The sequence below is a fragment of the Protomyctophum bolini genome, assembly GCF_963924005.1.
Source record: "Protomyctophum bolini genome assembly, chromosome: 9".
Taxonomy (NCBI): Eukaryota; Metazoa; Chordata; class Actinopteri; order Myctophiformes; family Myctophidae; genus Protomyctophum; species Protomyctophum bolini.
The window spans coordinates 20,218,186-20,234,296 of NC_137870.1; the positions used below are offsets into that span (position 1 = coordinate 20,218,186).

General features: G+C 46.4%; 1 protein-coding gene across 15 annotated transcripts in view; it reads left to right on the forward strand.

The window, feature by feature from the left end:
• mecom (MDS1 and EVI1 complex locus) overlaps positions 1–16,111 on the forward strand; it is a 197,863-nt gene that overhangs the window by 174,362 nt on the left and 7,390 nt on the right. For 10 of the 15 annotated variants that reach the window (XM_080772705.1, XM_080772701.1, XM_080772714.1 and 7 more), the window contains 6 exons: positions 1,190–2,594; positions 3,146–3,236; positions 5,384–5,410; positions 11,230–11,396; positions 12,252–12,329; positions 15,662–15,831. In XM_080772705.1, the coding sequence (XP_080628831.1) occupies positions 1,190–2,594; positions 3,146–3,236; positions 5,384–5,410; positions 11,230–11,396; positions 12,252–12,329; positions 15,662–15,831 (1,938 nt within the window). The remainder of the gene's footprint in view (positions 1–1,189; positions 2,595–3,145; positions 3,237–5,383; positions 5,411–11,229; positions 11,397–12,251; positions 12,330–15,661; positions 15,832–16,111) is intronic. The other 5 variants (XM_080772709.1, XM_080772713.1, XM_080772703.1 and 2 more) reach the window with 2 other exon arrangements.

Here is a 16,111-nt window from a genome sequence, read left to right on the forward strand (position 1 = left end):
ACCATCTATCTGTGAAAGCTATGAATGTGCTTCTGTTTGTGTCTTTGTGTATGTGTATACTGTAAGTGTATCTGCAGTGTGTTATGTGAATGCTCTGTGAATGTGTCTGCAACGTGTACATGTGTGCATGCATGCGCGTGTGTGTATATACCGTATGTGTGCGTGTGTGTGTGTGTGTGTTTGGGTGTGATTGTTTATGGATTCCATGGGACTGGCCCTGGGAGGACAATGGAACTGAGATGCCTAGGCTAGGTAGTTTGATGTGCAGGTGATGGGTGGCAGGGACTGACTCACGCTATGAGACAAACAACCCCCCCCCCCCCCCCGACAATGCCAGGATCTGGAGACTCATCTCCCACTTACTTCATAGGAAAAGTATTGTCAGAGAATTGATGGGAACAACACAACTACAAGCGTTCATCATGCATTTAGTATTTATGTCTTAAAGCACAATGCTTAGATTGATCTACCATTGGAACATGTTCACACAACAGCGGCCATCATGCTCTTGTGTGAGTGTCAAAATGCCGGCTGGGTCCAATCCGGCCTGCAAGATTGTGTATATGTTCACAGCCATTTATTATGGATCTGTATAGCAGTCACTCTGTCACTGCTGCAGTGTGTCTCCCTGTCTGTATAGTCAGCTGTCATGCTGCTTACATCTTGTTGAATATAAGGAAAGAATAGACAGTAGTTAAGGTAACCATCCATTGTGCTTAGCTGGTCAATCCCCCGGTCTGTTCAGGCACCAACAAGGCTGGAGACGTATTATATGTGTTTAACAATGTTCATACTGTAATGTTATCATGCAAGGCCGCTTCAAACGTGTTTTTCACGATAGTGTTCAAACAAATAAATAAATCAACACTGAGGATTTTACTGTATATTTGAGACGTTATGGTAAATTCCCTGCCTTGTGAATATGATTAATGGACTGTGATGAAGTGTGTGTGTGTGTGTGTGTGTGTGTGTGTGTGTGTGTGTGTGTGTGTGTGTGTGTGTGTGTGTGTGTGTGTGTGTGTGTGTGTGTGTGTGTGTGTGTGTGTGTGTGTGTGTGTGTGTGTGTGCGTGCGTGCGTGCGTGCTTGCGTGTGTGCATGCATGCCTGCTTGTGCCTGCTTGTGTGTGTGTGTGTGTGTGCTGAGTTGTGCACTGATGCGTTGCGTGTCTGTCTTCCTGTCTCCTTGCAGGCGAGGTATGCCACAAGTCCTACACCCAGTTCTCCAACTTGTGCCGTCATAAGCGCATGCATGCAGACTGCCGCACGCAGATCAAGTGCAAGGACTGTGGGCAGATGTTCAGCACCACCTCCTCCCTGAACAAGCATCGGCGCTTTTGTGAAGGGAAGAACCATTTCACGGCCGGGGGGCTGTTTGCCCACGGCATGCCTCTGCCTGGGGGCATGCCAGGCCTGGACAAAGCAGCTCTGGGGGCCATGGGCCACAGCAGCGTCGGCCTAGCCGACTACTTTGGGGCCAACCGCCATCATGCCGGGCTGACCTTCCCCGCAGCCCCGGCATTTCCCTTCAGCTTCCCCGGCCTGTTCCCCTCGGGAATGTACCACCGGCCACCCCTCATCCCGGCCTCCCCAATCCGGCGGCCGGGACCCGGCCCGATCGGCATGCCCGGCACCGAGCTGAGCAAGAGTCCCCTGCTCCCTCCCAGCCCCGGGGCCCTGGAGGCCCGGGAACTCCTCAAGTCGCTTCGCAAGGAGAACGCTTCACCCGGAAGCCAGCTGCTGGGGGCAGAGCTTTTGAACCAGGGCTCCTCATCTGCCACAAAGCAGCAGAACAAGCTGAGTGACCAGTCAGAGAGCAGTGACCTAGACGACGTCAGCACGCCCAGTGGCAGTGACCTGGAGAGCACGTCAGGCTCCGAGTTGGAGAGCGACATGGACAGTGAGCGAGAGCGAGGGGCCGCCAGGGAAAATGGCAAAGGCCCCAAGAGGAAGACCACAGAAGGAGGCTCCCAGAGCCCCAACCTCACCGACAGTAGCACTCCGAAGGACTTCCCCCTCGGACCCACCCTCTTCCCACCCTCACTGGACGAGCACACAGCCGTGTCAGGGGCTGTCAATGACTCTATCAAGGCCATCGCCTCCATTGCTGAGAAGTACTTTGGCTCCACTGGGCTGGCCGGCCTGCAGGACAAGAAGGTCACGCCTTTGCCGTACCCCTCCATGTTTCCGCTGCCTTTCTTCCCAGCCTTCTCCCCTCCTGTCTATCCTTTCCCAGACAGGGACCTCAGACCTCCAGCCCTGAAGGCGGAGGCACAGTCGCCGCCGCACAACGCCAAGAAGACCCAGGCCCGAACGTCGTCCGAGTCCCCCTTCGACCTCACCACCAAGCGCAAGGAGGAGAAGCCCGTCCCCTTCGCCGCCCCCGTAAAGCCGGAGCCCTCCTCCCATTCCACCAATCAGGACCAGCCACTAGACCTGAGCATGGGCGCCAGGGGGCGTGGCCGTGCCACGAGAGGGGACGAGACAAAGAACAGCCTGGGGTACGGAGAGGAGAAGGCGCTGGCGGACGTCCCCAAAGCCGACGCCTCCCTACAGCACGCCAGGCCAACACCTTTCTTCATGGACCCCATCTACAGGTACTGTGCCCTCCATTACTTATGTTCATGTAAGCAACACGTTGTGAGCTCGTAGATCTGATATTCTTTTAAGTATAAAATAGGGTGGTTACGTAGCATTCAACTGAACATCATTTACAATAGTGACATCACGTCGGTGTACTCTTTGAGTACACCGACGTGATGTCACTGATCACATGACCCCAAGTTCTAGACCTCCGGATCTAGGCTAAACTGAAGGGAGGGGAACTTTTTATTATTTCCACACAACAACTCTAAGGTATATTAATGGCATAGTTCAATGTTGAAAATGAGTGGTATTCCCCTTTAATTAATAGCAACAGCAGAGTTATACTGGAAGTATTTGAAACGTAGTTTGCTTGTAAATAGTAAATACTGGAAAACGATAAAATAATGTGTGTTTTTCATCCCCCACCTGAAGCAGTAATGATTAATGTAGTAGAATATATTAGTGTCCTATCCCATAATCACAAAATGACACACAGTACAATGACACGGGTAAAGTCACATTTGGTGTTGCATGTTTAAAGCTGATAAAATTCTAATATTAGCAGGGTTGAGAAGAGGAAGATGAATGATCCGTTCGAGGCGCTGAAAGACAAATACATGCGACCAGCTCCAGGCTTTCTCTTCCATCCTCAGGTAGGTTCTGTGAGTCCACTTCCATGATCTAGATGAGGGATATCCTCCCCGTTTTTAATGCTAGGTTTCAGGTTATGTACACACAGTAAAATCTGGAGGAGATTCTAAAAATGACTTCTAGATCCTGAAAAGAAAAAAGAAAAAGAAAAACATACATACTGTACAATTATCGTTCTTTTCAGTACAGAATCATTCGGCACAGTTCACTAAAACAAGTTTAATTCAAATGATTGGTCCAGCAGTTGGTTCAGTGCTTGGTTGGAGCTCTACATTTTTCGTCATCTGAACATCCCCTCAGGCCCTCAGGCTATAGGATCTAAACATTTGGCACACGCTCAAAATATATTTCAATAATTAAAACATGTTTACATTATTGAAATATGACGCATATTGCAATAATGTAAACATGTTTTAATTATTGAAATATGCGTTATATATATAAATATAATATATTTCAGACTGAAGCTTTATTCAGTCTGATAAGAGCAGAAATGAATGAACACTGGATTCTACTGTGTCTGTGTACCTTCCATACCCTTACGACTTAACCATCATCCATGCTTTTTATATTTTATCAACCTAAAGTTTTATTGTTTCACGGTAACCTGAATTTTGTGTCCCGTAATGAACACCATATGACCTGGTTGGCATGTGACCTGACCGGTAACTCTTAGGCATATATCAGTTATCATATGTTTTGCTTTGTCCGTGTGTCATTCATTCCACACTGGGCTACAGCAACCAACGGTGCTGTCCAAGATTTTCACAGATTTGTCATTGTATTTTCTAAATTGACCGGGATCTTGCAGATTCTTTTTACATCGTATCACCGTGTGGAGTCATGTCGGGGCGTCGTTCCACACGTAGGCCTGAGTTTCTCCAGCGCTCAGATTCGGGCTGACTTGTCCAGGGTGACTGATCCAAATTGACGGGGATCAGGAATCAGGCTCCAGCCCTTATCCAAGCCTCAGCCTGTTAAAGGCTGTTCTACACTATCTGAACCAGATGTCAGGGAACCAAAGGGCACACATCGACACGTCTTCACATAATGTGTCTTTGATTACAATATAAAAAATGATATGCTCTTAAAGTACTAAATTCTGCCCCCGGGCTCCACTGCGTCAGTATTTCTGTTATATGATTTACTTTATATGGGTGTGTATACTGTGTGGGTTGCGCGTGCAACGCTCGTGCATAAAGTACTGTATGTGTCTGTCTATATTAATGCACACGCACACGCACACACACACACACACACACACACACACACGCACGTCTGTTTGTATTTGAGTGGGTGCATGTGCAGTTGTGCACGCACACAGGTCTGTGTGCGTGCGTGTGTGTGTGTCTATGATGCATTGTACTGACGTAGCGTACATTCATTCAGTCGTCGTCGTCCCCCCCCCTGTGGCGTGGGGTGAAAACAGGCCACTGGTGAAAGTGAAAACACCACACTGGCCGTCAGGCCTGCAGGGGTTTCTGTTTTTTTACAGGCCGTTGCAGGTCTGCTTTTTACAGGCTGTTTCATTTGTCTGATTTATGTCCCGTGTCCAGACGGGCCGGTCTGCTCAGGCCTTCAGCAGCCACATGGCCGTTCCACATGCCTTAATGAGGTGTCCTATCAGTGGAAACACTAACAGAGTGCTTAGGCCATCTTTATGACTTTATGATGTCTGGACACACAAATCATTCCCAGGAACACCAAACCAGACTGGGCCTAAGCCGGGCCAGGCTAAAGGGGCCCTTCTGTATACTTTTAGTAGAGGGGGGGGGCTTATCTTCACTCACCTGCCTCGCTCAGTCATATAAGTGAATATATACACGCACGTATGCACGCGCACACACACACACACACACACACACACACACACACACACACACACACACACACACACACACACACAGTGGCTTGATTTGTGGTGTGGAGTGATTCTGTTAGATATGAGACGGCTCGTTACTCATCTAAATTTAATAACGTCCAAGTTCACCGCTGTCCCAGTCATAGCCATGTGCATCCAATCAAAAGCTGTTGATTCATGCACCACTTCCTGATTTTGACTGAGAGTCCAATCAAAACCTGTTGATTCATGCACCACTTCCTGGTTCTGACTGCCTCTCTCTTCTCTTTCTCATCCTGTCCCCTTCAGTTTCGTATGCCAGATCAGCGAACCTGGGTAAGTTTCTCTTTCACCTACTGTGCTGATGTGTGTCTGTGCAGCTACACCAAACAGAGCCCACCCACCCCAGCACGCACGCACACACACGCACACGCACACACACACACACACACACACACACACACACACACACACACACACACACACACACACACACACAGTTTGTTAATGTTCTTATAAATACGAGCTATAAAGTCGTAATGCAATCAATTATTGCGACAGTATAACCACATAGAGTTATTGTGACAGTAACAATACATAATGTGGCTGGTTATCAGTGGTTTAATCAGTAGTTGTATCCACAAGATGATAACCGATAACAGACTAATTTATATACATTTTATGGGTATACAAAAACAAGCCTGCTCCATAGCAGCTACTGTACCAATTATAGTAGTTTCTGAACATATAACTCCATTATGCTTTTGCATGATTTCTGTTCTCAGTATATTCTCAGGTGAGTGAGTGTCACCCAGTGTCCACATGGCTTTGTCACATCACACACTGACCAGGCATTTGCAAGTCACTGGCTATACACTGCTAAATAGCTGCTCATGCGTCGACAATAATGTACACAACTCGTCCTGTTTGAGTTTTACCAGCATTCATGTCACGTGCCATTTTGTATAACGAGTCACCCTGGAAGAAATGTATTTGTTTACATCCCTCTTACAATTTAGATGTAACCCCCCCCCCCCCCCCCCCCCCTCCTCCACATGAAAGGGTTGAATGGGGGATTTCCAACCAAGCCTTACCCTGTCCATCTAGCGTCTCTGTGTATATGTTTGCTGATTTTGAGCGTGAGGCAGGCCTGTCAGAAATGAGCATGGGAGCTGGGATGGGGTGTCTGTGAGTGTGTGTGTGTGTGTGTGTGTGTCTGTGTGGGGGGGGGGGGTAGAAGGCAGGGTAGCTGATGGTGGTTAAGGGGCGACTGCTCTGCATCAGCGCAAATGGTAACAGTCTCCTTGGGACGCCGAGAGGGAGGAGAGAAGGGTGAGGAACGTTGGGAAGGAGGGGTGGGGGTGGTGGGGCAGTCCACTCCCCAGACATCTGGTTCCCGATAAAGATCAACAATTGAGAATGCATCTCGCTAATTAAGCCGCTCTCAGCATCACTGACATCTGAAGATAGCCAATCAACAGCTGGTCCCAGAGAGACGATGCAGCAACAAGCAAGTTCACAGATGCACAAGGCGCCTGGGGGACAGGACACGGGTGGGCGGGTTAGGGCGGGCTGGACCGGACCGGACTGGGGATACATCTGAGGGAGAGAAGGGAAGGGGGAGGGGTGCAGAGGGGTGCCTTTGTGAAATTGCTTTTGAGCGAAATGTGGAGGTGTTTATCATTTTGCCCTCTGAGTTGGACATTTCAAAAGGAGCGTTGTCAAACACGAGCCTAATGAACCTGACTGCATCCATAAAAAGTAATGACTCAAAGGCCACAGTCTGTTGCAGAAATACTTTATAGATAAATGACTCCCTGTTGGAGAATGGAATCATTGATCTCCACTGGATCACTTTAGACATGCAATTAATTACCTTCAGTTTTTGTTACTTTGTTTTTTAGTTGTTTTTGGTTGGAGACTGAAGTTACACATTTTGTTGATCGGCCAAGTGTTGTAGTTTCTCATTTGGCCGTTGCTCTTTCAAAATGTTTCCGATGATGTCCTCGCCATCCTCAGAAGGCGTGGGGGTCTGAAATGAGGTCTTCAGAAGGTGTTTACAGTGATTCCACTCAGCTCATTTGGAATATTTAGCTACTCCTGATGCGTGAATTCCGTTTGTTTCCGAGCATAGGCATGGCTGAGGCATGGTAACACCCCGCCTGCCTGTGATTGGTCTACTGACACTGCCCGTCTTTGATTGAATAACACGTATGTTGTAATATGATTTGATTTGGGTGTGTTCTAAATCAAGTGTTAGTGTTGATTATCGTGTATTAATCTAATTATAGTAAACTAATACTAATACACTAAAAAGGAAAAATAGATATTTTTATAGTACAATAATGTTTCAAGTTTACACAATCAACACAAACACACCCAAATCAAATCATATTATGACGTGCATGTTCAATCAATTATTCCATCAAAGCAAACGGCATAAACAATGTTAGTTTGCCTCTTCTACAAAAATAAAACTTACAAGTTAGCGTTCTCTTGTATCATACATACTATTCCCCACCACGGAGTAACCTCGCATCAGACTATCCAGCAGGACAGTCAAGACAGTCAGTGTCGGTAGGCCAATCACAGGCAGGCGGGGCGTCACCATGCCTATGCTCGGACACAAACAGAATTCACGCACTCCTGATAATATAATATCCTGGATAACTTTGCTGATGGCTGAGTGTCGCCACTTCACTTCCTCTGCATCGTTTTAAATTACAAACGCTCTGTCTAGGGTTTCATTTTATATACAGTATATATATATATATAGATGTTATGTTTCATTATATGATGTTTCAATATATAAATATTGCAGTCACCACAAATTATGGTACAAGTAGCCAGGTTATCCATTGTTTGAAGAAAAGAGGCAAAATAAATATAACAAAGATAAAGGTAGGCCTATAGGCATATCATAGACATTTATAAGGGACTGGCCTAACTTTGTTTTGAAAACTCTACAACCCTGCTGACAAAATGTACAGCCCAGTAAAGTAGAAACATTCCAAAGGGTGAGAGCGGGCTAGTAGGGGCTACCCAGCAGATGGAGCTCATGGGGTTGCATGGTCTTTAACAGCTAGAACACCAAAGTGTCTTATCAGACAGACTCCATACTGATGACAGCTTTAGGGCCCCTAATATTCCCAGGAGTTATGGCCTCGCGTTGAGCAAGGGAGACAAACTGAGCTTTAGCCCCGTGCCCATAAAGAGCACAATGAAATACATATTGCACATTCAAAAGAAATATGAAAGCATTTCACCTCCTTCACCCCCCTCCCCCCCAACCACTTGCCTATCTCTCTATCTCTCCCTGACATTCCACCCCCCCCTCTCTCTCTCTCCCTCTCTCTCTCTCCCTCTCTCTCTCCCTCTCTCTCTCTCTTGCCTTTGATTCACGGCATGCAGCATTGGCATATTCATAATCAAACGGACCTGACATTCCACATCCTCCCTCAGTGGGAACGTCGATGGCTGCGGCAGGAACTTTACACTCGGCCGTCACTCCTAATCAGACGCTCCCGGCGCTACGCTCCTTCATCATCTATCAGCGTGTCTCTCTCTCTCTCTCTCTCTCTCTCTCTCTCTCTCTCTCTCTCTCTCTCTCTCTCTCTCTCTGTGTGTCTCTCTCTCTCTCTCTCTCTCTGTCTCTCTCTCTCTCTCTGTGTGTCTCTCTCTCTCTCTCTGTGTGTGTCTCTCTCTCTCTCTCTCTCTCTCTCTCTCTCTCTCTCTCTCTCTCTCTCTGTGTCTCTCTCTCTCTCTGTCTCTCTCTCTCTCTCTCTCTCTCTCTCTCTCTCTCTCTCTCTCTCTCTCTCTCTCTCTCTCTCTCTCTCTCTCTCTCTCTCTCTCTGTGTCTCTCTCTCTCTCTCTCACACTGTCTCTGGGCTTTCTTTCTTTTTTTCCTTCTGTCTTTTTTCCCCTCCCTCCCGCTCCTCCTGTCCTCATCGGCCTGTATTTCTCTTTTCTTCTCTCATTTCTCTTCCTCTCCTCCTCTCTCCAATCCTCTTACTCTTTTCATCATTCTCACTTTCCCTCCTATTCTCATTCCTCTCTCTCTCCCTGTCTCCGTCTTGGCGTGACGCCCGCTGAGAGTGACAGGGGGTGAAAGAGGGAGATGGGATGTCATTGCAGGGAGCAGGGCTCCGGTGGACGACCCGAATCACCATTGATTTGTTGCCTTATTGAAATAAGAATAAGGAACAGGCTGAAAATTCAATACACGCAAAATAATGCAAATTCGCATGGCTCCCTTAAAGAAAAGGAACGAAAAAACTGCCTGCGTGTGACACAGGCTGACAGGGCCCTGCGGCCTGCTGGGACACCGAACCCCCCCCTCCCATCCTCACTCCCCTCACCCCCTCCTCCCTTTACTCCGCCTGCTTTTTCCTTCCTTTCCCTCTCCCTTCTCCCCTCCCCTCCCCCCCCGCCCCACCCCACCCCCCCTCCCCTCTCTCAGCACAGCGATATCATTATTACCCGTGTCTGGCCCTTGATCAGTAACGTCAACATCTTTCATATTGACGAATGTGCTGTCTGCCCGCATTGTGCACGGAATGGTTTACAGCACAGCAGTGGACATGAATCACTCCTCTGCCCCGCGCACACACATGCACACACATACGCACGCACGCACTGCACAAATGGGGGGGGACAGACACATACGTACACGCACCGTACAGAGACATCACAATAGAGAACATTCACATGGACACAGGACTAGGGCAGCACACATGTACACATAATCATATACACGTACACACACACACGCACGCACGCACACACACACACACACACACACACACACACACACACACACACACACACACACACACACACACACACACACACACACACACACACACACACAGTATTGCACATACGTGCATGCACACATTTTCTCTCATAACCACATTTTTTGCAATTAATCAGCTATGGCCTACTAAATTAATTTTGTCTTTCACATGTATGCACGCACACAACCACACGCTCACACATCACCACACGTGCACGCTCATGTGCTCATACACATGCAAGCGCCATCTGACAAGTACATGTATCTCCACTCTCCTTAGAGGGTCTCTGATGAAAGCAAATGTTCAGCTTCATTAGTAGATTGGCTGCAGTGACATAAACGCAGTTCCTGTGCGTTTATGTGTGTTCATATAGTATGATGTGTGCGTGTGTATTATGTCCGCATGTGTGCATGGATGCGTGCGAGAACGAGGGAGGGCGGGAGGGAGGGAGAGAAAGAGAGTTTATCATATTTAACATAAAACCACCTCACCTGCTCCTCATTGGCCAAAAGTCGTGGCATATTTGGGTTTGTTTATAAAGATGTATATCACAACGAAATGTATTTGGCGGGTACATGTGCCAGGAGTTTGACCTTGTGGCTGTGAATCATTGATGAATATCATAATAGGAATTCACACAATATGTTCATGTGCTGAAACGTGTGGTCAGTGATGAAGCATGTGGAGAGACAGATCCATTCATCAAGCAAGCTGTGGGCAGTTATATGCAGCGCTTTGTTAATAATATGCAATTAACTGTAAAATAGACCCCAATCTGGTTATTGAGTGAACTTATAACATATTTATTACATTATTATATTTATATATAATAAAAAAAATTGGGACACTTTCACTGCTTTTACTTTTAGTGTTATAGAAAGTAATAATATTAATATGGACAGTGTCATTGTGAAACACTTATACACTGTATCAGCTGCAGCCTACCGGTATACACTTAAACAAATTGTAGGGAGCTTTGTAAAAAGAAAAGAAAAGAAAAAACAGAGGCGGTCAACATTTTTAACATTGTTTTTTTAATTTAATCAAACATCAGACTATTTACATTTCCCAAAAGGAAAGGCCTGTATTTAATTCAGTCTGACCAGAAACAGGGATAAAACATCCCCACCGGTGATACAATGAATGACCAGAGGCATGGTTCCCCACCCCCATCCCCCCAGCATGTCCAACCCTAGGAATAACATTATAGTCGATTGTGTCTAATGACTACATCCTCCTAAATATCACTCACCAGTCTCATTTCCATGAAAATAATATTTTTTGTCACACGTAAAATGTATTGCAACATCTATCCTGGTCTGAATGTGTTTTTGAGCCTTGTGTCTCTGTCTCATGTAGATGTCAGCCATAGAGAACATGGCAGAGAAGCTGGAGACATTTGGTTCGCTGAAGCCGGACTCAGGTGAACTGCTGCGTTCTGTTCCGTCCATGTTCGACTTCAGGGCTCCGCCAGCGACGCTCCCAGAGTCGTTGCTGCGCAAGGGCAAGGAGCGCTACACCTGCAGGTAACCATGGCAACGCTTAAGACACAGAAGTAAAATCCTCACAATCACATGGACCTTTACGGGTTCATTTGGGTCTACTGTTACATTCATTTAAATTTCAACCATTTTGTTGAAATTTCAAGTCATTTATTTGACTACACATGCACATAGATAATAATTGGGATATTATTTGGTGGTTTTACTGAAGGTGTTTTATCTCTTTTGGTGTGGGATGTGCTATCCGTGGAGATTTTAACCACTTTAACCCCTGTAGTCAACTGGACAGTCTACACCAAACCTCTTCGCCAAGAATAGCTCACAATACGTCCCACATTGTGAGCTTGTAGATCTGCTATTTTTGGCTACTGTTCACCCCAAAATATGGGACGCTGGGGTTCAAGTGGTTAAGACATTTGTCATGATTCTTTGTGAATTTGTGTCAGTCTGACCTATTGAATGACATTGAGAGTACAAATGCCTTATTTTGCCAGAATATACTATGCATACAAACTGAGATAAACATCAAAGTCATGGTGGATTTGCCCTTGTGGTTCACAGTGGGGCAAATACCTTGCCAGTGTTTAGTGTGTTGTACTGTAGGTTCCTCTCTCATGCGTGTGTGTGTGTGTGTGTGTGTGTGTGTGTGTGTGTGTGTGTGTGTGTGTGTGTGTGTGTGTGTGTGTGTGTGTGTGTGTGTGTGTGTGTGTGTGTGTGTGTGTGTGTGTGTGTGTGTGTGTGTGTGTGTGTGCAGTGTGTGTGTGTGTGTGTGTGTGTGGGCATGCGTGCACATGTGTCAGCATATCTCTTACCTCTGACACCACATCTGTACATCCATATTACTCATATGGATGCATTTTTTTTGTGGTTTATTTGCAGATATTGTGGTAAAATATTTCCTCGCTCGGCCAATCTGACGCGGCATCTTAGGACACACACTGGGGAGCAGCCATACAGGTAAGAAGCATATTCACAACAAAAGCCATCACCTTGTGCAGCTACATACCTGTATACGTGCGTGTGTCCAAGCATATCTGACATTAAGTGTGTACATTCATCAATGCTACACGTGAGTGTCCACTGTGTGTGTGTGTGTGTGTGTGTGTGTGTGTGTGTGTGTGTGTGTGTGTGTGTGTGTGTGTGTGTGTGTGTGTGTGTGTGTGTGTGTGTGTGTGTGTGTGTGTGTGTGTGTGTGTGTGTGTGTGCGTGTGTGTGTGTGTGTGTGTGCGTGCGTACAGTGTACATAATATAGTAGAACCCTTAATAGGAGTTTGATAAGCTATGCATTGTTGTATGGGACAGACAGACAGACAGACAGACAGACATACAGACAGACAGACAGACAGACAGACAGACAGACAGACAGACAGACAGACAGACAGACAGACAGACAGACAGACAGACAGACAGACAGACAGACAGACAGACAGACAGATACAGATCATATGTTGTCAGCAACGCAAGCAACAGTGCATGGAACGGTTTTCCCAGGGAATTCTAGTCTGCAGTTAGGACACAGTTTATGTATGTTTTCCTAAAAGCCTGGAACGATTATCCCGCTGCTAAATAATTTGCCCTGATGAAAAATGGTGGCCGCCGCCCGGGTGACAGGACCGGGGGGGTTTGAAGTGGGCTCGGTGAGGGCAGACGAGGGGAAGGGAGGAAGTCTGATGATGATGAAGACGCCAGGGCAGATGTCCAGGCCCCCGGCCGGCAGCTGTGGACGGGTTCTCTTGTGTGGATGAAGCTGGACTTGGGGGTGTGGGCTGGCCTATAAGACCACACTCACTACTGGCTCTTCTTTCGAAGTATTGTTAAGTTGTGAACACATTTTATCGGTTCTGGATTTGTTTCCATGCACCACTCTGTTTCAGATAATGTTCTCAGAACCTAATTTGGGTGCTGCTCGCGAGGTGGTGCTAACCTTGAGTTCTGGGAACTCATGGGAGGAGCTAGCCGTGCCTGTTGCTCTGGATTGGTCAAGCTGAGCTGAAGACACTGGAGCCAGGTTTCCCAAACAGTGGGTCACTCGGGACGCAGGACCCATGTTTTATGGGTCACCCAAATGTTTTAAATTATTATCTCAAAAGATTTTCAAAAAGTGAAAATCCCCCTATTATATGCAAACCCATTGTAACTTCAAACTTCATTTTAATAGCTTGTATACCTGCTATTAGATCTATGTTTAGTGTAGGGTAGGTACCCTCACAAAAACATGCAGTAATCCTGGTCTCTAAACTGCCTCCCCCTGGCCAGCCGGGGCGCCTGATGGAGGGGAAAGGAACTGGTTGGAATAACGTGTTCCTTCCACGAGCTTACGTCCAACCAGGGAAACTCCCCCCTGTCAGGTGTAAAGGAGCAACTTGGACACTCAGGCATGAAAGGAGCATGAGTTAAGTCCGTTGCTCTCCCCAGGTTGGCGGAGGGTGTGTAGAGCCCAGGATCACAGTAGATGATTGGCACAGGGGTGAAAAATGGGTTACAAAAATCGTGGGATAAAAAATATATATATAAAAAAAAAAGAAAGATCTATGTTTAGTGTTTAGTGTGCGCTGGCATACAATGAATTAAAATATGGCATAAGTGGTTAAATTAACACTCAGGACTTTAGAATGACTATAGTCCCTGGATAGCCTTGTTTGTACTTGTAGTGGAACCTTAAGATTAGGCCCGAGGCCACGAGGGAAAAGGAGATGGAAAGGTACAGGGCCCTGCTGTACTCCACACACTGGCACGCCATTAAAGATCGCCACTGTTTATTGTACATTTTTGGGGGGGAGATAACTGGGGGGGTGGTCTTGAGGGAGAGCCAATCGTGCAAGCTAATTCCAGCAGAAGAAAAGATGTAATCATCTCGTATAATTTTGCATGAAGAAACTTGGCAAGGGGCTACAACCAAATCTGTTGCGTGCCTATTTTGTGAGAGAAGAATGCGATTTTATTGGGCTGGCCGGAGATAAGAGGCAGTTGTTTCACCTTGAAACAAGCTCCTCCATCATGTCTGGGAGAGGAAGTGTGTGTGTGTGTGTGTGTGTGTGTGTGTGTGTGTGTGTGTGTGTGTGTGTGTGTGTGTGTGTGTGTGTGTGTGTGTGTGTGTGTGTGTGTGTGTGTGTGTGTGTGTGTGTGTGTGTGTGTGTGTGTGTGTGTGTGTGTGTGTGTGTGTGTGTGTGTGTGTGTGTGTGTGTGTGTGTGTGTGTGTGTGTGTGTGTGTGTGTGTGTGTGTGTGTGTGTGTGTGTGTGTCCTGATTCACAATGCTGCACATTGCTACTAATGATACTCAGCTTGTGTGTATTTTTTGACCATCTCTGTATCTGACTGTTTTAAACCATATAAGCCTGATCTGTAGTTAGTTGTTTGACATCATTGCATGGTGAAAATAGCCAATCTACTACAGTATATCGCAACACAAAATATTGTGATGGGTTGTGAGCTTGTAGCATGGAGCAACTATGTTGCAGCGCAACCCTAGTGCAGTGCAAAATGTATAATACAAATGACTAAGCAGCATAAACTACCTCCCCCTGACCAGCCGGGGCGCCTGATGGAGGGGAAAGGAACGGGTCAGAATAATGTGTTCCTTCCACGCGCTACGTCCGGCTGGGGAAACTCCCCCCTGTCAGGTGAAAAGAAGCAGCTTGGACTCCTCGTGCATAGAAGGAAGCATGAGGTCGGTCTGCTGCCCCCCAGGTTGGCAGAGGAAGTGTAGCGCCCATGATTACATTAGAATAGATAATTGACACTGGGTGAATAAAAAATTAAGCATAATATAATAGGCCTAAAGCTGGGTTAGTCATATGGGGGTACGTTCACCTCTAGGGATACACAGAGGTATACTACAGGGATACGTAAGTGGAAACTATTATGTTTAACCACTTAAACCCTCTAGTCTAGACCAGTGGTTCTCAAACATTCATTGGCCAGCCACAGAACATAATGACATAAAAACTGGATTACTGAAACGTTATGGCCACAGTTTAACGTAAATCTGCTTAGGAGGCAAGGCAACTCTGTCACTCCAGTTCTTATTTGTAATGTTATATTATTTCTTATCCTTCATCATCATTCATAGCATCATATGCTATAGCTTGGTTTGTTTAGTCTGGATAACTCCCAAGACCTTTCCTCATGATCGGTATAGTGCCAGCTATGAAATATGTCGTTTAAAGTATGGTATGGTATGGAAGCCAAAACGTTTGACAACCACTGCCCTAGACTATATTGTTTAATATTACAACTATAATGATGACAGAGGTGGTTAAATCAGAGTGTTCTTGGCTCCTCCCTGCAGGTGTAAGTACTGCGACCGCTCCTTCAGCATCTCCTCCAACCTGCAGCGTCACATCCGCAACATCCACAACAAGGAGAAACCCTTCAAGTGCCACCTGTGTGACCGCTGCTTTGGCCAGCAGACCAACCTGGACCGCCACCTCAAGAAACACGAGAACGGTAACCTCTCAGGTGCGAACCAGGAAGCAATACTGGAAACGCGCGACTAAAATAGATTTATAAAGATATTTAAAGGGAATCGTTGCCGACTTTGAACCTCAATCCTGTCATTTGACCTCATTGGACATATACAGTATACAGTATGGGTTACCACACTATGATCTCTCAGATTCAAATTTGATTAAGTTTCCCTTTAATGATTGATATAATATTCTCAAAAAAGTGTGTCTTTGCACTTTTGCAAAAACAACAAGAAGTGTAACTCTGAATAGCAATAGCACTCACAGCTTGT